Genomic DNA, 26,675 nt, shown 5'->3' with positions numbered 1-26,675 from the left:
TTTACCAGTTTAAAAGAAAAACCAGTGATGGAATAGATCTTGCTGCTTCTCCCTCCCTTAAGGTTAAAATACCTGTTTAACTTAGTGTGATTCCCCCAATATTGCCCATTCCACATTGTTGCAAATTTGATATAGAATTCATAGGAAAACATAGCGACAAAATTAAGGTGCAGATGTGGCATATCCACTGAGAAGCTGAAGAGAGTGTAGCTGCTAGCTGCTGTGCACTGAAGGAGCAAGAAGAACTACTGTACATGTATTAATGTGTTTTAATCATCCATGTGAAGCTCCAGCTTCTTACATGTGTATACTTGGGCTACCAATCTTGCATGTACAGTAGTGGCCAAAATTGTGGAAACCTTTTGGGAAAAGTATTTTCTAAAACTAGCTAATAACGCCACTTCATTTTGGAGGAGTAGTACCATAAAATTGTATATCAATGGAAAGATAATTTAATCAAGAATGTAATGCAATAGGATTTGCTATTAGAATAGCAGTTACAGTATAAAGAAGAAAAGTGAAATGTAGAAAAAACGAGATATACAAAAACTATCATGTCAGTTAATACTTAGTTGGGTAACCTTTAGCATGAATTACGGCCTTACAACATCTTCCCATGGAGTGAACCAAGTCTTTTAGTTCTGCAGCTGTTATAATGTGAAACCAGGATTGATTGAATGATTGCTTCTATTAACTGGGCTTTATTGCTGGGTCACTTCTGACTAACAAGTTTCTTTAGTCGGCTCCATAGATTTTCAATTGGGTTAAGATCTGGTCTATTCCCAGGTCATTCCAGCAATGGAATATGATTATCTTGAAACTCCCAAAAAAAAAAAAAAGAAGTGGTGTTATTAGCCATCAAACCTCAAAAATACACTTTTCTCAAAAGGTTTTCCACAATTTTGGCCACTACTGTATATATAAGTGCATGTGGCACACTCAAGTCTGTTCCTCAGTCTGTTAAGGTGTATTTTAGCAGCTACTCTGAAATTAGACGCAACAGACCCCCTTCGAAAAAAAAACAGCTATGTAAATCAGCCATTCCAAAACTGCTCTGTGTACAAATGTGTTGAAATAAGAATTCTCAGCCAGCAAGTGGTTTACATTACTATTTCAACACTACTGGACAACCCAATATAAATATGGCATTATTCTCTATGGTTTTGGACCACTAATACTGCAATATATGCTGAATGCTTCTCTGTGTAATTTCAATTCCTGCTGTTTGCACCATGCTTTCGTCATCTTCTGCTATCAATCAGTCAATCTTGATTTTGATCAATAACCAACAAATCATTTGCTATTTTTTGTAATAAAACGAATAGCTTCAAATCAAATTAAATGACTATATAATCTCCATTGAGCCAGCTATTAATAGTATCTATAAATTTAGTACCAACTTCAAAAGAACATTATATAAAGGTTACATTGTGTGAGAACCTTTTAGATTTTCACTTGGCTAAAATAAAAGTGAAGGAAGTGATATAAGAATTCTGGCTAAGTCTTATCTATACATTTAACAGTTAGATTCCAAATATCAATACAGTTAAAAATCTTGGTGAGTAGAGTTCTTAGATCTATGCTTCAAAACATCCTAATAATTCCTAGATGGCAAACAGATATAGATCTAATGATCTAGTGGCCATCTGGATTTTTTTCAGCCCTGATCTGCGAATCCTTCAGTAGGGTTAAGAAGAAGCCTTACTGAAGAATGAGCAACTGGAAGCTGTAGAACTTATTTCTAAATGAGCAGGTACAGAATTATCCATAAATTTCATGCAGCCTGATCAGTCCTTAATCTAGAACAGTAGCTTGTGATGACATAAAAGTTGGGAATCAGTATAATGCTTCAACAATAGGCATTTCCCAGGATAGTTTGAGGAAAAATGGCACTGACCAAACAATCCGAACACATTGCAGTCCAAGAGGTTGCAATGATGGGAGTAGTCAGTGAAGATTTTAATATGCAGCTACTCTTTGATAGTTTTGGTTTCATCTAGGATGCTATGGATCAGTTTCCATAGAATTAGATACATTATTTCAGCCTCTTCCCATGTTAGATATGCCCATTGTTTTCATACTGGATGAAGACAACAGAGTCATATATTGACTTGTATGATTTCTCATGGTTCCAATTTGAAATTAAGTCTTCAGATGTTAACTCATTAATTTAATTAATTAATAATTTGCACTTAAACATTATACTATGATGGGACATTACAGTATTTAATATAAACTAGTTAGAAATGTGAGAAGGACCTGAAATCAATAATCACTGATGTCCAAAGATTCTGCCCAAATGATCCATCACATCTGGGAAATCGTTTGTAAAATGGATACCTTACATATAATATTATGATCCGATTGACTTCAATGGTTAAATTTATACTGACTTTGGATGGAACACTCAGTCAGTCACAAAATAAGATGCAATTTTTCATGATTTCCAGATAGTGGAATAGATGCCAGAAGTTGTCTGAAGAGCATATAGCATTAGATAAACAGTTAAAATGACCACAAATAACAAACATAATGAGACAGAAACTGAGGCCATATGTATAAAAAAAGCACCATTAGATCCAATGGAAAAGCAAAATGTTCCCTCCTGGTTGCTTCTATTGAACTGGAAAGTAAATCAAGAACAAATATGTCTAACTTATTCTTCTGTCCCACTCTATTGACATATCAGAAGGACATTTTGAAAAAGAAGATGAAATCAACAGTAGAATTTGTCTCTCTCTTTCTCTCTCTCTTTCTGTGGTTGGGTATACTATGTGTGTTTGCATCTTTAAAGAAAAAAGAAAATATTTTAATATACATTTAGGATTTACATTGAAAATGAACATTGCAAATCATATCTGGCTATTTTGTTCTTTGTTCAATCTCCAGGCTCTTATCTATACCTTGATTTTTTTTCTAGCAGTTCTTGTCTTTCCCCCACCAAGTAGTGGTTGTAGTGAGAAAATCCAAACATATTTGTTATATTATTATATTTTGTGAATAATAGATATGTGTTCTTTACATATCTAAAGTGCTGGTGGATTCCTGCAACCCTAGCTTCTATGTAATCCCATCTACAATAGCATAGCTATTGTCTTTTCTATTGTCTTTTCTGTCTTGGTGGCTGGTGGATTCTTGTAATCTTTTCTTTTGCTGAACAACTTTGTATGCTATGATTGTGGATGCTACATTCTGTCTACAATTTTATGGACAACATAACATCTTTTTTTGCAACCTTTGCATACAGTACATGTTATTAACTAGGTTTTATCAGTGACTAATGGAGATAATTGTCCTTTCATCCATTTGTTGTCTACCTAGCAGGAAAACACTTAGCTTTTCCATTTAGCTTGTCCTATATAGATTTATATTTCTTTGCTCAGACATGCACATACCTAAATATTTTTATACTAGAATCTCTTTAACCAAAGAAGAGATATAATAGATATTACACAATTGGCATGCACACCTGAAAACAATCACATTATTTCAAAATAATGCCCCATTAAGCAATAGCCAGGTTGTCACAAATTTCTTTTTTTCTTACAGTTTGGGCCCATTTAGCAAGGAAACAAATATAGGAATGAGGCTACAGCATTCAGGAATCCTGGAAGTCCTATCACCATTTAGAAGCAGTCTGGCAGAAAACTTCCCTGCTCATAATTACTTTTTCATTTTCCTTCCTCCCCCAGTTTTATTAGCTATACTGTGGTAATGAAAATTAGCAGCATGTTTATGGATGCATCAACTGCTGGGGATGAAGGGAAAGAAGCAACACATTCAATCTACCTACCTCAGCGGTGAACCTTTTGGCGTTGCAATGCCATAGCCTTTGGAATCCAAGTTACCTCCCACCTTCATGGTGTCACATGGTTTTCTCTGTTCAATGTACTCATTCATGGTGGACTCTAGCAGGTAGGCATACTTCCCTTTGGATCTCCTCACACGCTTCATCCCCTCTTCTGTTGTCGGCACGAAAACAGAGGGCTCAGCTGACTTCATGTACGTCCACATCTTCTCAAAAACCGCTATTTTAGATCTCTGTCCAGAATAGCATAAATCCGCTGCTCTTAGCATGCGTTAATACACAGAGCAGAGATTCATACACCAAGGAAGACACAAATTTGTTGGGCTGTGTGTGCCTACACGGTGCACAGCTAAAGAAAGGATATTACTCAAATTAGGGGCTGGTTTATAGAGGTGAACAGAGAAATGGATGGATTGTATGAATTGGTGCCATTCACATTGGCACATTTTATGGAATAAAAATTACCTCAAGCAGAAGGGAGATAGAAGAAAAAGTAATTTAAAACTTAAAAGCTTTTGTGAAAGCCAGATTCTAGGAATTATGCTGGAAGTGGTAGCACATTTGCTAAATTCTAATCCTAAAAAGGAAATGTAATTTAGTGGCAAAACGGAAAGCATGCAAACCAGGTGTCTCAATTTGAATTCCTCAAATCTCTGCTGTTTAAAGGATATTGGGATAGGAAAGCCTTCTGGAAAACAACTGCCACTTGGAATAGACAACACAGAAATAGTCTGACTCCATATTAGTCAAACTCATCGGACTGAGAATAAAAGCAGTACTGCAGTCCACAAACTTGAGCAGGAAAACTGAAGAAAACATTAGAGAGAAGTGAGAGACAGAAGACACTAGACCACAGAAAAGAAGTGTACTTTTGGTGGCTTGGTATGTAAGCCACTGTTGAATAACTTAAATATATTTGCATATTGTAAATGGTGCCATTAAATTACAGAGCTAACTAAGTATTTATTATTCTCTAAACCTGAGCTACAAGTCACAGGGTAATTACTTTTGATGCTGCTAAGTGTAATTACTCAGTAATCTGTGGAAGCGTATAATTACTACATGTTTCAAGGGTATTTATGGTATCTGGCAGATGGGCTATATTTCCTGGGCTAGCACGAGTCTTGCTTTTGTACATGAAAATCAGAACTAATTTCTCTTACCCGAAAGAATTCTTTAGTAGAACCAGCATCCAAAGTCCCATAAGTAATCTCTGTTTGCTTGGCCAAGTCTTCTGCGCTCTCTATGGGAGACACCATCCTCTCTACTGTTAAAAATGCAGCTAAATTGGCTGTGTAAGATGAAATGATGATCAAAGTAAAAAACCACCAAACTCCACCAACTATGCGTCCAGACAGGGATCTACCGAAAAAGAAAATGTAACAAAAGATACAATGAGAAAATAAGAAAGGTAATATGTAGAATCTGTTTCCACAGAAGAACTAATGGAATAATTATTTCATTATACTGTTATTATATTTTGTATGTTAAACCTGTTTTAAAATGGGAATGACAGCCATTTACAGTCCTTTCTGATTGCAACCTATAAAACTTAGGGAATGAATGAATTCTTGGTAAGCAGCATTCACAATTAGCTCTTGGCCTAAATGAGGATGAAGAATTAGCTAGACCTATATTAACAGCTGCCAATTAGCTTAACTAATAACTTAATCTCTATACATCACTATTATCAATTACCTACTAGGACACTACTAATATAGCACATGGAAGAAATACATTAATGGAAGAAAAATAGAGGGTTTTTAAAAAGACTAACTGACATCTATCTCCATCATCCTCAATTTGCCACTGCAGATAGATCATAAAATGTAGAAAATCATCATACGAAAAATGAAACAATGGGAACAGAATGGGGTTTTTGTTATCACAATATGATAAAAGGAAGACCATTTGCACTGACCAGCATGAAAGTCTTGCCTCTGTGTTGCAGAAAAAATGAAATACGTAATATCACATATATATGCTTATGGATATTAATTTAATAAATGAAATTTAGTTAGCACATTGATACTATTTTTTTGTCCAGTGCAATAGATATGGTTAATATAAGTAAAATTAGGGAGAACAGAAATTGAAATACTGAATTTCTTTGTGAAACTGAAGTGAGACTATATTATGTATATATGTGGCAAGAAAAAAAAAATCTCTATAGGCCTTCAGCTCAGCCCATTTCAAAATTAGTAACAAGACAGCTTTATAGTGTAAAAGGAAGAATGGTCTCTTAAAAAAAAATAAGAAAGAAACAGGAGTAGTGGTATTTCAACTTCCTTGCTTTGTAATGGAAATCTCACACATTAAAGAAAGTAGCTGCCTACAGTTCTATAGGTTTGTTGTGAAGAAATCTATATACCCTGTTTCCCTGAAAATAAGACATCCCCTGATAATAAGCCCAATCGGACTTTTGAGCGCATGAGCTAAAATAAGCCTCCCCCTGAAAATAAGCCCTCCCTGAAAATATTTAAGCGCAGAGCTGGAAATCAGGTAATGGAGCAAGAGGATCCCCATCTTGCTCCATGTGCCCCAAAATAATAAGACCTTCCCGAAAATAAGGCCAAGCGCTTATTTCAGGGTTCAAAAATATAAAACAGGGTCTTATTTTCGGGGAAACACGGTATTTTAACAATTGGGAAAGATCTTATTCTAGCTGCTTTATCTGGCAGAAAGTATGGTTTACAGAAAGGGGTGGTGTGACCCAGCCATCATGTTGGTTGTCTGTAGGGCAAAGTGTAAAATATAATAAACATTACGTTTAAAGAGCCCAGCAAATCAAAATAATTTCCTCCATAGGTTCCTCTCTGTTTTTTCCACTTCATGCTTTAGCTTTATTGGACTACCAAACATATAATTATTTGTAAAAGTGGTCCATCAGTATTCATTTATCTATATGTTCTGCCTCACTTTATTTAAAAGAATTCCTGCAACTACTTTTAAAATACTTGGAAAATGAGTTCCTAGTGATGTGTAGAGTCATTTATGATATATTTTAAAAAGCTAAAATCCTATTAAATTCAGTAAAACATACTTTGTGGAGAATGCTACATTATAGTCATGATGATACATCTTAACCAGTATTGCGAATTATAGGCCTATTTTTTTCAAAATTTGCTCTGGAAGATAAAAGGATGCAATTCAAATAGCATCTATCTTTCTAAAATGTGATATTTACATGTCTGAAGGTGTTGATCTACTTTGGGAGAGCTTTTACTCATTATGGCATTCAATATTATTTACATTACCTTGCTTTAAATTCCATCCAGAATTGGCCTGTGGAAGAGATATGTATTTGATATACCTATATTTCCAGTGGAGTATATGAATAAATATTCAAGTTTTAGCAGCCATTATAGTACTTAAACATGGCGTAAAAATGCCCTGGAATATATATATATATATATATATATGTTTTCTGAGGTTTTCGCGGGTGTTTGTATGTAGGTCTTTGGTTATTCGGGTTTTCTCCCGCGTAAAATTGGAGGTTTCTTGGCAATGTTGCCAAGAAACCTCCAATTTTACGCGGGAGAAAACCTGAATAACCAAAGACCTACATATATATATTTCCATATCCCCGTAAGAGTACCTTAATCTCCTTTCTGGTACATGAATGAGAAAGGCTTAAATCATTCTTAGGTGTATTGGTATTTGTCTTTTGCCCCTGAAGCTGACAGTGCCTAATGACATCTACAAGGTAAATAAAATTGGTTATGCTTTGTTATCTGTAACTTAGGAGGAGAGTCCAGTGACAGAAGGGACTCGGAAGAGTCAAGATAGGGATTAGCAATAAGGAGAGGAAATTTCATGCTAGTATAATTTATGCCAATGTAGAGAAGGAGAAAGATTCTGAGCTTGGTCTGAAAAGGGGGAAATGAAATCTATCTTTCTCACTGCAAGTGTAAATACCATCATCTTTGAATTTTGAGAAAAACATACAAGATTCAGAAAAATATAACTCTTTACTAAATGTCTGACATTTTCAGATAATATTCCTAGTGTTATTCTGTGGATAGATGAGTCTAAAATGTGGTCTGATATTTTATAGTTCAAATGTTTGTCAGTGTCTAGCCCTTATCTTTTCTTTCTGTAAAAATCAGATTAAGGCACAATATGATTCATTTGTTAAATGAAAAGTTGTTATTGTTAACCTGCATTTCCCCACCCCCCTCCTGAAAGATTATCATTGGGAAAGAATGAAAGAAATATTAGTGAAAAAATGTTGCAGGTACAAATGAAGATTATCTGGTCCCCTTAAAAATTAAATTAACAAGGCAGGGGAATTCTTCAATGTGAAGTCTGAGAGAATATAACAGCAAGGTAGTTATTTTCTATTCTTCAGATTTGTGAAAGAAGTGAAAAAAGAATAATGTAGTGTCAGGGTGAAACTCTGACTGGTAAACCCACTCCTGTTACAATATTGAGCCTTTCTATCTTACCAACTGTGCAAATTATATGCTGTCTTTGTAATTTTTAAATGGCTGGCATTTTGTGCTCAGAGTTGTGGCTCTTAGGACTTCTTTGGTATTTAATCTTCTATACTTTCTCAGCCTGCAAGGATAATTCAATTGCCAAAAATAAACAAAAGCTCAAATCATTCTTTCAGAAAAGGTGTTTCAATTCGGTTCTGTAATTTAATGGAGGTCAAATTATAAAGTTAGGGCAACTTGAACAGCAGGAGAGAAGAGTTCCAGTCCTCTGTGGCCTGCCCTGCATAATAACCCCTTACTTAGGCAAAACACAGAACCTCTTTTCATTGTCATCCAAGAAAAAGAGTCTGTTTTTTGTAATATTTCAACCGATCATCAAATAAGATCCTAAAGTATCAAAATATTCTGGATTTGGCTATTTGCCCATTGTCCTTCCCCAAAGCAATAGATTTCTCCAAAAGAGAATATAGGAAATCCTAGACTTATGACCATCCATTTAAAGTTATGATGCTGCTAAAAAAAAAAAAAGTAACTTATGATCCATTCTCACATTTGTCACCATTGTGGTATCCCCATGTGGTCACATGATTACAATTTGGGAGCTTGGCAATTTGCATGTAAGTCCAAAACGTAGTTGCTGCATCCTGGGGTCATGTTATCACATGGGATTTCTGACAAATAAAGCTAATGGCTGAAGCCCAATTCGCTTAACAACTGTGTGATTGATTTAATGACTGTGGTAATTTGCTTAATAACTGTAGCAGAAACTGGATGTGATTCACTTAACAACCACTTTCTTACTGATGAAAGTTCTGGTCCCAATTGTAATCATAAGCTGAGAACTACTTGAGCCGCGGTTGTGCAGTGGTTAGAATGCAGTACTGCAGGCTACTTCTGCCGAGCACCAGCTGCCTACAATTTGGCAGTCCAAATCTCACCAGATTCAGCCTTCCATCCTTCCAAGGTTGGTAAAAGGAGGACCCAGATTGTTGGGGGCAATATGCTGACTCTGTAAACCGTTTAGAGAGGGCTGTAAAGCCCTGTAAAGCGATATATAAGTCTAAGTGATGTTGCTATTGCTATATGTATAACATGTTATTCTTAACTTTGGAGCCTTGAAATATATTGGGACTGCAGTTCTCAGAGTTCCTGCCATTGTAGATATGTTTTGGAATTCTGGGAATGGAAATCCCAATGAATATACATGTGTCATGTTGGGAAAGGATTGTTCTAAGTCCAATAAATATCTTGTCTTCCCAAACTTGCAAAAAACATATTTTTTAAAAAAATCTAAAAGCATTATTTTTTATCATAGTCAAGGAAATACGACAGTATGATTTCCCCATACAAATAATGGCAAATGGAACAATCTCCTTAATTAAAGAAGATATTTCCTCTGAGAGGAATTGTGGCGGGTGGCAATTTTGCACTCAGAAGAATTTTCTTTTTTTAAAAACCTAGACTGCTATATATTGTTTTATCCTTTGATATATTACATGCCTGAATCATATCCAAATATAGCACATACAAACCTGCATAATTTGACTTTATATCTAACCTGAAAATTAATAACATTTCTTAGTGCCTAAGCCATTAAACTACTTGTAGAAAAGTATTGGCATTTATAAAAGTATTTATAAATACTTTTATGTTTATTTATAAACATAAATAAAATGTTTGGAGATAGATGGAGCAAGTTTTATTGGCTTGCACAACTGCAGGGATCCCTGGGCTCCTGGCAGAAAGAATCCAAAAGAATCCTGAGGTTACAGATCTTTTTTCCTCCTTGCCAGTCACTTAGAAACATTTATAACACACTACACATAACAATAATTGCCTAACATTGACTGTCTTCATGCTTGCTGTTAAGACCACTTTAACTGGCAAACTGGCGTATTTGTATGCTACCTTCAGCTGCAATTTATAGAGCTTTTCTTTCTCTTTCTCTTTCTTTCTAAAACTGGGAAGGTCATATGGCTCAAACTGGTTCAGTTGCTATTAACTTGATCCCAGACTTCAGATCTCAGAGTCAGCTTAATTCCTTAGTCCCAGTGGATCTGTTACAGAGGGATTACATGGTTTGTTCTATTGGATGGTCATTTCTGAGGAAAAGAGAAATGGATATATGCACATAAAAGCCTGAATAGAGACATGATCAACTATCCCCATCCTTACTCTATTTATAATTGAACAATTTTAACTCAAAAATAAGCCACATTCAGATACTGTACAACAATCATTCTGATACAACATCTTCCTAATGTATTGGGCTATTCTTTCCAGAATATCTGGTGAACTAGTTAGAATTCTGGGAGATTTACGCCAATTTTTCCAAAAGTTGTCATGCTCGGAAAAACTGATGAATATTAGCACTCAAAAATATCATTAAACAGGAAAGCATGTAATATTTTAGGATGGGTGATACAAAAGACAAGACTTTTCCCAAAAAGATACTCTGCAGGAATGAAGAATGCATGAGAAGCTTAGGGAGAAGAACAACTGGTGAAAATGTTTCTGTGGCATTAATTTCTTGGTCTGGGCTACCTAGTAGGAGTAGGAAGCACACTAACTTCTATCCTTCATATTATATTGCTCTCAATGTGAAAAGTAGCATTTTGTAGAGGAAGATGTTCCAAGTGATTCCGATGTGTGATGTGTGCTTCAGAGTAAAGCTAAAAAAGTCAGCTGCATATTATGTGGGCGCGAAAATCTCTTTCCTAAGAGTTAATCACGTTACGTGTGAAAGGACTGTCATCTGTACTGTTCTGTCAAATGAATCCTTTCTATATTTATTCCTAGTGTGTGAATTTTAATATCCCATCTGCATGTTGTATCTTTCTCTGCGTAGATCCAGAATTCTTGCCCAAATAATCATCTCACTTTCTTTGTCATGCTTAATTACAGTTCATTTTCCTTTTTTTTTTTTTTCCATTTCCTGGTGTAGCTGGCGATGAAAGTCCAAGGATAAAAGTACTTTTTCTCAAAGTGTGCTGGGTCTCTTATAGACTTTCCTCCTTTAATGGATTAATTTGTTTGACCCAAATAATTTCTTTCTGATACTCCCTCATTTTAAAAAAAGGAAATATGACTTTACATATCAGATATAGGGCTCTTTGATATTATCTTTGCAGAATGTAACTTAAACTAACAGTACTTTGCATTCTGTTTGACAGATCATTACCAAGGCCACCATTCTTCAGCTGAACTCACTTGTACTAGAAAATGAACATGATCATGATAAAATATACAGTATAAATCTGTTTGAAAATGGTTTGAACAGCTTTTTAGGCTTTTTCACTTGGCCCTCTTCTCTAGAACCAGTTTCTTGTGTAAATCTACATTTTTTTTAAAAAAAATGACAGCATTTTAATTAGAACAGCAAATTTGGTGTTCTAAAACTGTGTTACTTAGGAGAGATCTTCCAGATTGCTATTCAATTCATATTTAATAAAGAGTTATTTATTCAACTGACATATTTGTTACAAATTGAATTTAAGCAAAGACAAACAGAAGAAAAACACACAATACCTCTTTTTACCTCTTAGCATTGGCAACTAATTCAATCTTTCTGTTTCTGAATATGCATTTGACAGCCTTTATTGGCTAAAGCTTCCACATCCGAGGAAAACGATTACAGCAAGGAGATCCAAGTGCTGTCTTACATCAGCCAGAGAATGAGCAGATGCTGTACAGAATGTGTACCTCCTACTCATAGTTGTTTTATAGAGGCACTTTCTCATAGAGGCACATTCTGATCTGTCTGCCAGGAGACTGTGTAATCCTAGCTCAGGAAGAAGATCATAGTAAGCAGTACTGAGTTTCAAATCCCCGCGTTGCCAGTTCACTATTGGTAGCACGCGGGTGTGCACACTCGCTTCATGAGCACGCAGAGCTTCTGCGCATATGCAGCGCTTCTGCGCGTATGCAGAAGCTTCTGCACATGCACAGAGCTTTTTTGAAGACATCTGGGTGAGCGGAGCTTCCTGCCATCGCCACTACCGGTTCGCACAAAATGGGGTGAACTGGGAACAACCAACTACTGATAGTAAGGAAACCAGAATTTGGACCTTGAGATTGGCCACAGAAGGGGCAATGCAGGAAGTTCCCTGCTTCATCCCTTCCTACCAAATAAACACACTGAGCTTTGCTTTGAATAAGTGTCCTGAGAATGGAGTTCCTCTCCATCAACAGGACAGGACACTAAGGTGGCAAACACCCATTCGGACAAAAATATCAGAAAGAGAAACCAGTCTAGCCTGAACTGATATACAAGCACATACTTTTTGGTTCATTTTCCCTCCTCTTATATATGTCTTGTCTTTAATATATAGCATAATGTAGATTGTCTTGGAGTGTTGTGGTGGCCTAGAGGTGGAGCTCTCACTTCACAATCAGGAGCTTGTGAGTTCGATCCTAGGTAGAGGCAGATATTTCTCTCTCTGGGCACACTGAGAATGTATCTGCCGAACAAAACACCCCATTGGTGATAGGAAGGGCATCTGGCCATTAAAATACTCTGCTAATTCCATTCAGTTGCCTGGACTCCATCCCGCAAAGGATTATGGGGTTATTAAAAGAAGAAGATGATGATCATGTAAACTATCTTGGGAAGTAGTACATGTATGAAAAGTAGGCTAAATATATATTAAGTTAAAAAAGTAATAAATTAGGAAAGATTAATAGTTCCCAATTATTGTACCCAATGAAATGTATAGCTTCCTGAACTACAGTGACAATATCCTAAGCTTAGGCTGGACTGCAAAAACTGACAGCTCTCCCCAGTTGTCCCTACCCCTTAACTATAGGAATCTCATCTATTTTTAAATGTTAAAAAAGGTAACATTTAAAATAAAGTGCCCAGGGTTGTAGCATCCCAGGGTCATGTGACTGTCATTTTCAGTCTTTCCAAATGGTGTTCAACAAACAAAATCAACGAGGGAAGCCAGGTTTGCTTAACTGTGTCATTCACTTAACAACAGCAGTGATTCACTTAACAACTATGGCAAAAAGGTCATAATATTGGGTGTGGTTCACCTAACCACTTTGCTTAGGAATGAAAATTCTGGCCCCAATTCTGGTCATGAGTCAAGAACTACATGAGTTCCTCTCTACATTCTCTACAGCTCTATATTGATGGATTATTCCCAACTGGGTTTTACTTTCTTATTTACTGGACACCTGCAGGGCCGGATTTTCCTATAGGCTAACTAGGCTTCAGCCTAGGGCCTCAAGATCAAGAGGGGCCTACATTCAAATTGTTAGCAAAATTAAAATAATTAAAATTACACTTTCACTATAGGTGAAAGGGCCTCATAAGTGGAATAGCCTAGGGCCTCTTTTCATCTAAATCCGGCCCTGGACACCTGATATTAAATTCATTGGGAAGGAGTGATGTATGTTCCTTTAGTCTGTTGCATAATTGAAAATCAGGAAAGCTTTGAATCTTGTAGAACAACGATTCATTTGATTGTCCCAAGAATAGTAACGTTCCTTTTCTCTCTTTCTGATATTAGAACTAAAACTCCCACATTTGTTTTACCATGGAAATGTGATTTTATGTTTGACGTTTTCTATGCTTTAAGGTTTTTTTTTTCTTTTTAACAACTAACAATGGAAAAATCATGACTTTAGAAAACTTTGCTGATTAGCTGTTTTTTAAGCTTCTCTTTGACATTTGTTTGTTTATGTTTATATGTCCTAGTGTCCTACTTTTCTTTCATAGGACTCAAAGCGGCAGAGTCAGGGTTTTCAGGCACTGGCCAAAAGCAAGCTTTAGGTGGGGAAATATTGCTGCAGGCTATGTCTTGAAATCATGATTTGTGGACTGATCCCCAAAAAGGAAAAAAAAAATTCTTATCATTGTCCATTTCTTGATTGGTGGCGATTCTCTATAAGATCCATCACTTTATACCTGGATATTTAAACTGACACTTCTGTATGCAAGATGCATGCTCTGCTAGAGAGCTGTCTTTCTCTCTGAAATAATCAAGATATAGTTTTGCAGCCATAGGTGAGATTTGTATCATTTATCTTTTTAAACAGTAGCAACCATGCACAGAGTCATAACGAGCTTCTTTCTCTGATTAAACTGAAGGTAGGATCACATTTAAAATGGATTTAATCATAGAGCCAGAGCAATGCAGATTGACCTCCAATCTGCATGACATTTTGATTTGACTTCTGTTGATGCAAATCTGATTAAATTTCATGGTTTGCTTCCTCTTCCCTCTTAATGCTAATGATGCCAGACAGATATCACCATGTTTCAAGTCACTGTTGTCTTCTCTTCCCATTCTCTATGTAAAAAGTGCTTAATGCTTTTCAAAAATTACTGAAATAAACCAGTTATTTCCAAGAAGAGATAAAGGTGATTTTTTTCATTCTCTACTTTGGGAGAGTTTTCATCCAAAGAACCTCTGAGCTGTTAATTTGCATCTTTTCTCTGATTTTGTATTTTGTCCTTCTCAATCTTGGTTCCCTACAGATATGTAGGATTCCAACTTCCATCATTCCCAAATAGGTTGGATTAGGCTGCCATTGGGTTAGGCTGCCATACATTACAGGACTACAACCTGTGACCTTGGATCACTGTTTCAGAACTATTGCCTTACCTAAACAGGGAAACTTTTTTGCCACCGGTGGGCAAAAAAGAACTATAATAATGTCTGCCTTCCTGCTGTGGGAGCTGGCAGGGAGTGTTGTAAAACCTTCCTTCCTTCCTTCCTTCCTTCCTTCCTTCCTTCCTTCCTTCCTTCCTTCCTTCCTTCCTTCCTTCCTTCCTTTCCCTTCCCTTCCCTTCCCTTCCCTTCCCTTCCCTTCCCTTCCCTTCCTTTCAGCTCGTGCAGAGAAAGTCAATGTAGAAGCTGGCAGAAAGTTGCAAGTCCAAAGCCTGCAGGCAGGCAAGTTGCTGTTGCCAGATGGGAGAGGGATTGAGGGGCTGTGCAAGTGGACATCATGGCTCAAGCACAGAATGACTGGGGAAAGCTGCAAAAATTGAGAAGATTTATCTAGGCAGCTTGTGGCCTTCCCTTTAAGCTTCCCACAAGTAAAAGACTTGGCTAATGTGAAAGTTGCAGGGAGTGTCAGCAGTCATGATTAACTTTACAGCTACAATTCCCCGTTGAATTCTGGGAAGCTTATACATTTAATTCTGAACCAATTGTCTGTAATAGCAGAGCCCCTGCTTATACCACAGCAAGCTGACTTTAGAGCTGGCAAAAACTCTGCAGCTCAAATTCTCAAACTAACATAATACATAGAAGATGGCTTCGAAGGTGATTTCGAAGGAAATCACAGGAATGGTGTTCATAGATATCACCATGGCTTATGATACAGTTAACCACGTGGCCCTGTTGAAGAAAGCCTTTCACTTTACAAAGGATTTCAAATTCATGAAAATCATAGGATGCCTATTAAATAATCATACATTTTATGTCAACTTTCAGGGACAACACAGATAATAGACTCCAAACAAATGGACCTGCAGGGCAGTGTGCTAGCTCCTATGCTCCTATGCTCCTATGCTATTCTGTCTGTCTGTCTGTCTGTCTGTCTGTCTCTCCCCCCCCCCCTCTCTCTATCTATCACCAACCACTGCTGGAAGTTACTAGGAGCTTTGATTAGGCTGATAACCTAGCAATAGTACAGAGCATAACTTTAAAGGCTATCGAGGAAAAGATTACCAAAACTCTAAACCTAATAACTACATACTACAGGGATAACCAGCTGAAGCCAAACTGCCTAAAAATATACATTAACAGATTAACACCTGCAAAAATGTGAGGCATCAAAAAGGCTACAGGTATGATGAAATGGTACCAGTCTAGAACATAGTGCTACCCCAAGTATCTTGGAGTAACTCTGGACCGTATACTTGCCCTTCAAGAACCATTTTTTAAATACCAAGCTGAAAGTATTTGTTAGGAATAACATTCTGAGGAAAATAACAGGCACAAGATGGGGCGCCTAACCACACACATTAGGAATTTCTGCATTAGCCCTGCATCATCTGGTAGGAGAATATGCCAGCTCTGTTTGAAACAGGTGGACATGGCCCTAGGTGAAACAGTGAGAGTGGTCACAGGGTGTCTAAAACTGACCCCAAAAGGTGCACTATCTAGCTGGTGTTCCTCATTCAAAATTCCACCAGGAAAAAGTGGATTAAAGTGACCACTATAGAAACTGGGCCACCAACCTCCAAGATTGAGATTGAGATTGAAGAACAGTTTCCTCAAAACTCCCCCCCACTTAACAACCAGCCACCACAGACCAGTCTGGAACTATGGGCAACTGAGCACAACCATATGATTGCCTGCTGCCTGGTCATACAGGTCAACCTTGGCCTGAATGGAAATTGCTTTAGAGACTGCACACTGGCATAGGAAGATCAAAAGACAACCTAAGAAAATGGGGTTCCTCTATAGAAGATACTCTGTGTGAATGTGGAGAGAATAGTCCATCTCACATATGCTATGGTGCATTCCATGTCCTTCAACATGTATGGAGGAAGATTTCATGTTGGCAAGAGAAAATGCTGTTGACATGACCCGATACTGGGCAAATGCTATTTAGTTTTAATCCTATTTATTTTACATTTTTTTATACGTGCTACATTTCTGTGACCTATTTTATACCTATTTTACCTGCTCGGTGCTGAATATTACATCTATAATTTGTAAGTATTCTGACACAAATAAAGAAAACTATGTGTTAAATCTATTGTTTGATTCTATGGAAACCTAAAACTCCTGTGTTGTTTTACTGAATCTACATGCAACAATAAAGGATTGGTGAAATCTGTATGTTGAATGTAGATACTGATTCCTATGGAAGCCATTGTTGAAGATAGAAACACTCTTGGTCTTTCTGGAATGATCATGGCATCTCACCCTCCTTGGCCAAAGGCAAGACTATCTGTCTTCATGGCTTGATACTAAGTGTAACTTTCATTTGAAAGGCAGTCTGAAACCATGCAAGTGTCATCAGTGTGTGTGGGGAGGTTGATAATGATCAGGATCATTGGCAGTATGAAAATAAAATGGTGACCTTTCTTTTAAGAGGAATAACCTTTTTTCAAGCTGCTATTGACCAGAGAGGTGAAGAATTCCTCTACTGGGGAATTCCTGAGGTATTCCTTTCAATATGATACACATTTACCCCCCATCTTTTTAATTTATTTATTTTAAATGCAAGTAATGCAAACAATACGAACATATACATACACATCTAAATACAAAAAAAGAAAAAAAATACAAATAATACAGTGCATCCCCACCCCCGGAGACCATTTCCCCCCCCTTATATTTCTTCTTCTATAACAGCTAAAAGATATACGATATATTCTAATTGTGCCCTTATCCCCTCCAAAACAACATATATTCTTGAGTAGGTTTATTCCCTTTGCCTTCCACCAATACTGATTTTATAAAAAAACCCATTTTTCATTATAATTGTTTGTTTTAATCATCCCTTTTTAAAATTTAATTTCTGTTGTTAATTTTTCATTTGTTGCCCTACTCCAAATTTCATGATACCATTCATTTCTTTGAATATCCCAATTTCGTCCCCAATATTTAGTCATCACTAATCTAGCCGCCATTATCAAATTTACAATCATTTCTTTTTTTTTGTTTCATTTATATTCCGTTGTTCCACCAGCAACAATAATGCAATTCTCGGTGACATATCTAAATTTACATTCAAAAGTGCTCTAATTTCTCTAAACACCATGTGCCATATTTTTTGTGCACTTTTGAAGATGCATTTTCTTCAGGACCATAGCAGACATGGAAAGATTCTTACAGTATTAACCTTCCATGCTTATTTCTATTTCAATTCTTATTAGCTCTCTCTCTCTCTCTGATTTCCTTCCTGTTACTTATTTTTTTTTAACCCCCCACCACCACCCCACAGATGTTTAACATTGTGAGATAACCTGGAGCATCATGGAACAAAATACAGAAGGGGAACTTAGAACTCCAACAGAATCCACGTTGCAGCAAAAAAAGGATCTATATGAACATCTTCGGTGCATGGCTAATCGTCAAATTATCAAAAAAAGCATGCTAGAGCAATCCGTTTGTCATGCCAGAATGAACAGGAGCATTTGCCATTCCAGACCAGGATTATTGTTTTAAAAATGGGCACTGAATAGCCGGGAGGTAATGAGAAGTGAGACTCAGAGACCAATATACAAACTGCTCATTTAGATGGATGAAAATATTGTGAAAGGTCCGTATCTGAAGCTATTTATTTATTTTTTTGAAAATGGAAGAAAACACGATCTTCCTTTTAGAAAAGAAAGTAAAAGCTAAGGGTATTCAAATTTGTACTAACAAAATAAGTTTAGTTAGAGTTTAACACATAGCTCTATAAAAAGAGAAACAAAGTAAATTCAACTCTTAAATTCAACTCCTCCTCTTAGCCTATTAAACTTTCTCTCTAATGATGTATCCTAGCACCTTCCCATTCACTTTCAGTTTTGTGGGTGGAGAAGATTGTGATTGTATCTACTTTTCTACCTGCACCTCAAGGGCTCTGTTTTAATCAGTTCTGAATGGGAACAATCAGGTTTATAAATATGAATTTTTCTCTATGTGTATAATTTAAAATTGATTTGAAAAAGACAGTCGTATAAATAGCAATACCAGTAGCACTTAGATTTATACACTCCATAGCACTTTATAGCACTTTCTGAGCAGTCTACAAATGTCAGCATATTGCCCCCAACAATCTGGGTCCTCATTTTACCATCCTTGGAAGGATGGAAGGCTGGGTCGACCTTGAGTGGTCAGGATTGAACTCCTGGTTGTGGACATACTGCATTTTAATCATTGTTCCAGCACGGCTCCTAAATGTATTCTAAATGTATTAGAAATATATACATATTGGAATATTTGCACTGGAGAAATATAAACAATTTATTGTTAATAATAACAGAGTTTTTTCTTTGTCATCTTTCTCTTGCTTTTTTGTTAAAGCACTTTTATGTACTTTTTATTCTCTTGACAATGTATGTAGGGTGTTATCAACGCTTCGTTGAGTGAGGGTTACTTCCCCACCGCCTTGAAAGAGGCGGTGGTGAGGCCTCTCCTCAAGAAGCCGTCCCTGGATCCGGCAATATTGGCCAACTATCGTCCTGTCTCCAACCTTCGCTTTATGGCGAAGGTTGTTGAGAGTGTGGTCGCACGACAGTTTCCGCAATTCCTGGAGGAAACATCTTATCTAGATCCGTTCCAGTCGGGTTTCAGGTCTGGGCACAGCACAGAAACGGCATTGGTCGCGTTGGTTGATGATCTCTGGAGGGCTCGGGACAGGGGTTGTTCCTCTGTTCTGGTCCTGTTAGACCTCTCAGCGGCTTTTGATACCATCGACCATGGTATCATGCTGCACCGGCTGGAAGAGTTGGGGGTGGGAGGCACCGTGTTGCGGTGGTTCTCCTCCTTTCTCTCCGACCGGTCGCAGTTTGTGTTGGCAGGGGGGCAGAGGTCGACCTCGAGGCCTCTCATTTGTGGAGTGCCGCAGGGATCGGTCCTCTCGCCCCTTCTGTTCAACATTTATGTGAAGCCGCTGGGTGAGATCATCCGTGGCTTTGGGGTGAGATACCACCAGTACGCTGATGACACCCAGCTGTACATCTCCACCCCAGGCCACCCCAACGATGCCCTTGAAGTGATGTCCCAGTGCCTGGAGGCTGTACGGGTCTGGATGGGGAGGAACAGGCTCAAGCTCAACCCTTCCAAGACTGAGTGGCTGTGGCTCCCGGCATCCCGATATAGTCAGTTGACTCCATCACTGACTATTGGGGGCGAGTCTTTGGCCCCCACAGAGAGGGCTCGCAATCTGGGAGTCCTCCTGGACATGCAGCTGTCCTTGGAGGAACATCTGACGGCTGTAACCAGGGGGACCTTTTGTCAGGTTCACCTGATTCGCCAGTTGCGGCCCTTTCTTGATCGGGATTCCCTGTGCACAGTCACTCACGCCCTCGTCACCTCTCGCCTTGACTATTACAACGCTCTCTACATGGGGCTCCCCTTGAGGAGCACCCGGAGGCTCCAGCTGGTCCAGAACGCAGCAGCGCAGGTAGTGATGGGAGCAGCATGGCGCTCCCATGTAACACCGCTCCTGCGCGAGCTGCACTGGCTCCCAGTTGTCTTCCGGGTGCGCTTCAAGGTGTTGGTTATCACCTTTAAAGCGCTCCATGGCATAGGGCCTAGCTATCTTCGAGACCGCCTGCTGCTACCAACGACCTCCCATCGACCCGTGCGCTCCCACAGAGAGGGCCTCCTCGGGGTGCCATCAGCCAGACAATGTAGGCTGGTGACCCCCAGGGGGAGAGCCTTCTCTGTGGGGGCACCTACCCTCTGGAATCAGCTCCCCCCAGAGATAAGGAGAATCCAAGACCTCAGTGCCTTCCGTCGCGCCCTTAAAACCCATTTATTTAAACAAGCCGGGCTGGCTTAAGATGAAATTTTTAACTGTTTTTAAATGTTTTAAACGTTTTTAATTGGTAAATGAGTTTTAATTGGGCCAAATTTATATATCTTTTAATTGTTTTTAATATTTGTTCTGCATGTTTTTTAATCTGGCTGTACACCGCCCTGAGTCCTCAGGGAGAAGGGCGGTATAGAAATCCAATATAAAATAAATAAATAAATAAAAATAAATAAAATAAATGTATCTCCATCTCTAGTATCCTAGTATTTTGCTCCCTTTTGTTATTAATTAAAAAGCAATAAAATATAAAAAAGGACATTAATGTAGTAAAGCAAGTGTAGCTTTAGCTAAATGAAGTGTAGAGTTATCAGAACACAGATAAAGAAAAGGAGTTGTACTAATGGAAGCATAGAATTCCCAGAGTGTGGGTACAGAAAGAAATTAAGAGGCATCCAGAAGTGATTAACTAAATTCTAAGTACAGAAACAAAGTTAGTTTGAGTGTTTATATGTGAACCTGTTAACTAAATTCCTAAAAATGTAGATAGGTAGGACTTGAAAACATAGCAAATCATAATTCACAACCAAGTTGGTGTATATCAGAACACTCTTATAATAGGAGAATATTTGTAGCTCAGGGTTGAAATGAAAGGTCCTCAGAGGTGCTCTCTGAGCTTGGTTATTTTCTTGTGTATGTTTCATTACACAAACTAGATAACATCATCAGTGCTAGTCACACTAACACACTAAAATAACCAAGCTCAAAGTGCACCAAGGAACCTTCACTCTTATAATAGAAACCATAGCATTTTAAGGAAGTGTTTCTTTCTACAGTATGATAGAAAGCCTGCATCTGTGAGCTTTCTATCCCCATGGTGAGAAGTACTACTGCCAAAGAGCCATTAGTAAACAGCCCAACCAAAGACTCCCTAAGACTGCCCCCACTCACCCAGACAGGCAAGACACCAGAATATAAACCTACAGCAAACAACACTCCTTACTGACACTGATGATGCTACCTAGTTAAGGTAATGAAACGTCTGCAAAAAAACAAGCAAGCTCAGAGAGCACCAAGGACCTCTCAAGTACTATATTCCATTTATAGCAGGGGTATCAAACTGGCATCCCGTGGGCCAGATGCATCACATACAGGCCATGTCCTCCGGCTCCACAAAGGCAAAAAAAACATCACGATATGTCACATGATGCGATTGAGTTTGAACACCCGTGACTTAAAGGGCTAAAGAGGTGAGTCTAAGAATCACAACAGAGGCAGAGGCACAAGAAGACGGAGTAATTTGCTTGGTTTTACTCTTCTTAATTTGTGCGTTCCGTGCGCCTTTGGCGTTTAGTCATGCCGGCCACAGGACCACGGAGACGTCTTCGGACAGCGCTGGCTCTTCGGCTTTGAAACGGAGATCTCCCTAGAGTCTGGAATGACTAGCACATATGTGCGAGGGGAACCTTTACCTTTACCTTACTCTTCTTAATGTCCATACTTTAAGATTAAAAAGTGCAAAAGTTGATGCTTCTGGAGCTGCATTTGTAACACTCTTTCCCACTGCCTTGTGGATCAAACTATATATATGCATTGATCCACAATTCCTATCTATCAATAAGTTTGGTGATACTCCCTTGGAAGTGATTTGCTTAATCCATTTATGTTAGAGACTTTTGTAGACAAAGAGGTTGGAGTTGACTAAGGAGTAATATAAAACAAACACTGCACTATTCAAGATGTAGAGAACCTGATGTTTATTCTCTCCAGTCCCTTGAACATTCAGGAATAGGGATTGACAACAAAAACTAACTCTTTGGAGCCTCAGTCCAAACCAAAAATTCAAAGTAGTTCTCAAAATATCTAATCATAGAGGTAAATGAATCTGCAAGCAGCAAACTGAGTCTTGTTTTCCTTGTCTTACACCAACAATATCAATAAACCTTTCAACTGCAGCCTTGAGAATATAGGCAACTCCTTACTTAAATAGTCCCTGACCCCAACTTTTCTTCTAAGTAAGGAACCATGAGAAACTAGCTTTCTTCTATATTTAGGCAATGAACTAAATCCTGGCCAGCCAGCACAGAAAGGTGGAGAAACTTGTTTATAGAGGCCTGATAAGGATAATCCAGCCTCTGTAGGCTTCTCTTTGCCAGCATCTGCCTTCGATTTTCTTCTTCAACCCCACATCTGTCCTTTTTTCGGGGAAACCTTTATGTTTAGCAAGCGCTAAGTCTACAGACACTGGTAGTCAGGTACTGCAGCCGTCTCATAAGGGGGCTGGAGTCTTCCCTTCACCACTAATTCACCACTAATGATTTGGTAAAGTCATCTGTCTTCAGTTGGACAATACCACACCTCACCAAGGTCTTTTTCTTGTATATCCTTACATAAGGATGCTTTGTGTTTATCTGCTTCATCAGAAGCTTAATTTTCTCCATCTTTGAGAACCGACTATATAATTTATTTCCTTCAAACATTTGGTTGGCTTTGGCTCATTAATTCCAAAGTCCATCACAGTTTGTATACAAATACAAATTCCCAGCATACAGAGGCTGCTGATACATGGTAGCTTTGGGGGAACTTTTACAGCTTTCCTGACTGTTTCACTTTCAAAGAACAAAGAATCAATGACTTATCCTGCTTTTCAAAATCCTGCATCCCCATTTGGGTATTCCTTGCTGACACTCTGAATTTCAGATGAAATTCATATTTCTAATAATTTTTATGTGATATACTCACTTTTTGTGCTTATGATCCCACAGCATTGGCCAAGACTAGCTTTGCTTCTATGGTTATTTTCATACACTTATTGGTTGCTTTTATCTACCACTTGGTAAATAATCAGACTTCAGCATTTTGTCCTTCTGTAGAAGATTTGTCTCTACTCAACATTTCCATTCTAGCTGCGTTTTAAGTAGAATTCTAGATGCAGATTAGGATTTCTCACCAAATGGTGTTTGTGTGTTTTCCCTGAGCAAATTTTCTCCATTGATCAAGGCTGTGTACTTAGCGGTCTCAGCTGCTAGTGAGCTGGAAATCAATGCAACTGGCAAGTGTGACTCACAACAGGAAGCGTGAGAAAGAATAATTGACATGTAAGTGAGATATATAAGAACACAAGGGACAGTTACATTTTGAAAACTTTGCAACAGACTGCTTTATGAAATAACTTTTTACTGTTAGTACAGTTGTAAAATATCAGGCTCAATGGTAAGGTTTCACTGACTTAGCGGTTGATTAGGTTAAACATGGCAATGGCACTATACTTGAATCTGAAGATGAGCGGATATCTGGGACAATAAACAAATATCAAAATTTCTAGGAGAGCAAGTTCTTGCATCATCATAAGCAATCAGTCTGATATGAAATCAGTCCATTTCCAAACAGAGAGACAGGCTGAAATTATATCACTGGCTCAAAAGAGAGTAGCTTATAGCTTACTTCATTGCATGATTGAGAGAAATGTGGGGGGAAAAATCTTTGTTTTACTGTAACTATGGCTTGTATTTGTCACACAGCACTTGTTAGAATTATTATATAATGACTTCATTAACTTTACTACAGTAACTATTGTTGTCAGGGTTTTGGTGACCTTGGCAATATACTCTTGTGTAATCTCTCCCTCATTGCCTTCTCTTTTTTACTCTTGTAATTTCTCCCTCATTGCCTTCTCATCCAAGAAGCTTCTTGGATGAAAATGAAACGTCTTCAAAGAAAAGGCACAAAGTCCAGTTGCCTCTTGAAAAAGCACCTTTGGGACAATCTGGGTCCTTGTTTTACCAGCCTTGGAAGGATGGCAGACTGAGTCAACCTTGAGCCCATCAGGATTGAACTCCAGATTATGGGCAGAGTTAGCCTGCAAATACTGCATTCTAACCACTGCACACCGGGGCTCTGTAATAGCATAGCTATTGCTTTGAACCTCAACTTCCTTGCTAGATAATATGACAGAACTCCAAAAGATTTCAGATTTCCATCACTCAATGTTTAAGCTATTATGTTAATTCTTTGGCTAGACTGAGCGCCACTTTCAATTACCTTCTGAGATTAGCCAACAGCTAACTATAAAATTTTATAATTTGATAAATCCAGGTAATAATGGCTGACTTTCAAATTTTCTTGGAATCTGAGCTGGAAAGAGGGCCACCCTAATAAATGACAGGAGAGCTAATTGAATAGGGCATGTTTGCAATGTTAATCCAGCATTGCATAACTATAGACAGAAGATCTGAGAACTGCATCACAATACAGATTGGTAAGAGAAGTACCTTTTTTCCTCTCTCATTCCTCTCTCTCTTTTTCTTCCTCTTGTGCTCATCAGAGTTTTTGGTTATTGAAGCCATACAGGCAGAATCCCACTGTAAGCTGCAGAAAAATCATGCTCATTCCCTCTCACACAGAGAGACAGATAGGTTTTCTGTTAATTTTGCTTTGGATGTCTTGCTAGTTTCCCACTCTCAATCAATTACAAAATACCACACACAGCAGCAGCAACTTCGCAAGCAAGCAATCAATCGTGCTGTACTAGATACTCTAAGTCTGCATTATTGGGGAATAACATAGCTTTCCTTTAGATGTTCAGAGAATGAGGTAACTGGGAATGAATGGCGGGGTGCACATATACAGTGCTCAACATCAACACTTGTTACTATACTATTTGCACTCAGACTGATTTGGCACTAAATCTTCAGGGCCTGATACATTCTGGAGTCACATTATATCAATGGGGAAAGGGTGGAAAGCACTGATGGCAGACTGTTGTGTTCTGGGCAAGTTTATAGCCCCTCTTTACATGATCCTGTTTATAATTTAGAAGCTTTGCTACTCCACTTCTCCTTTACAGAGCCACAACTCAGTCATTCACCAAAGCAAGGGACAGATGGAAAGCATCTTTCTTATCCAAAGGAACGTGGGTGCTAGCATCAATCAGGATATTCATTCATTTCACTATAAGTAGGGGTTGCATTCAATTCACAGCGGTCACTGGAATTCTTTTGTCATTAACTTTGCTTTAATAAATCTATTTATTAAGCTTTGAATATCTATTGCAGTTGTTTTTCCTACATAGTTGAAGAAGCCTTCCAGATCTCTTAATCAGATTAATCTCCTTTACAATGCTTCTGAACATTGGTGTTGGATAAGACCTGAAGAAAACAAACCAATGGATCATTGAAGAAATCCATCCAGAGTTGTCACTTGAAGAACAAATGACTAGGCTCAAATTATCCAGATACACTATTGAAGACTTCTTCTCTGAAGAAGACTGTAATGCTGGGAAAAATGGAAGGAGAGGAGGAGGAAGAAGATGACCAGCAGCAAGGTGGATGGACCCAGTTACACTGGCAATGACTACACTATTGGAAGACCTAAGAGTAGTTTAGGGATAGATGGTCATGGATAAAAATCTATTGGTGTGGTCAGTAGGAGTAAAAAACAATGATATTACACAATCAATCACAAAACCATTTTTTTCCAATAGAGATTTATCTCTTTCCTTATTCATATTTCATTTTTTTTTCTCCATGTAATTTTTGGTGTGATAGTCATACTCTGTTTTAGTCAATTTTAATACATTACAATGAACAATATTTAAGAAAGTTATATGAAATTAGATCAAAAGTTGAGTCCTGCATTTTCTTTCCGAACTAGATGCCAAGAAGAATCCAAATAGATATGAAGAGAATCGCATACTTCACTTCATAACCCCAGCAATTAGTTTTCAGAGGAACACAGTCTCTGGAACCAAAAGTAGCAAATCACATTTATCATCAGCAACTATTAGTATTGCAACCCTTCATGAAGTTGTTCAACCACCTTTTAAAATCAGGACTAGTGAAAAACTCTAGCATATTGCATAGTAAGTAAGATTTGTGAATCAGAAAAGACTTAATTATAGTCACAACTGAGATTCAGAAACCAGAATCTTAATAAAAAAAAATCAAAACATAATATACAAATTAGATGGACATAACCTTGTAGATGATCCTCACTCT

At 38.0% G+C, this 26,675-nt stretch overlaps 1 protein-coding gene across 5 annotated transcripts in view; it reads right to left on the bottom strand.

Annotated features, from left to right (window-relative positions):
- The window catches only part of GRIA1 (glutamate ionotropic receptor AMPA type subunit 1), a 233,421-nt gene that overhangs the window by 15,772 nt on the left and 190,974 nt on the right, over positions 1 to 26,675 (bottom strand). For all 5 annotated transcript variants that reach the window (XR_015732590.1, XM_087887521.1, XM_034401978.3 and 2 more), the window contains exons 12-13: positions 4,972 to 5,170; positions 3,794 to 4,041 (exon numbers count right to left, since the gene is read on the bottom strand). Coding sequence is in view for 4 of the 5 variants with exons in the window: in XM_087887521.1 (XP_087743647.1) it covers positions 3,794 to 4,041; positions 4,972 to 5,170 (447 nt within the window). In the remaining variant the exon portion in view is untranslated. The remainder of the gene's footprint in view (positions 1 to 3,793; positions 4,042 to 4,971; positions 5,171 to 26,675) is intronic.

The sequence above is a fragment of the Pantherophis guttatus genome, chromosome 2 (genome assembly GCF_059756535.1).
Source record: "Pantherophis guttatus breed Tessera chromosome 2, ASM5975653v1, whole genome shotgun sequence".
Classification (NCBI taxonomy): Eukaryota; Metazoa; Chordata; class Lepidosauria; order Squamata; family Colubridae; genus Pantherophis; species Pantherophis guttatus.
Note: the sequence above shows the minus strand (reverse complement) of the source record. Positions and strands in the feature narration are given on the sequence as shown.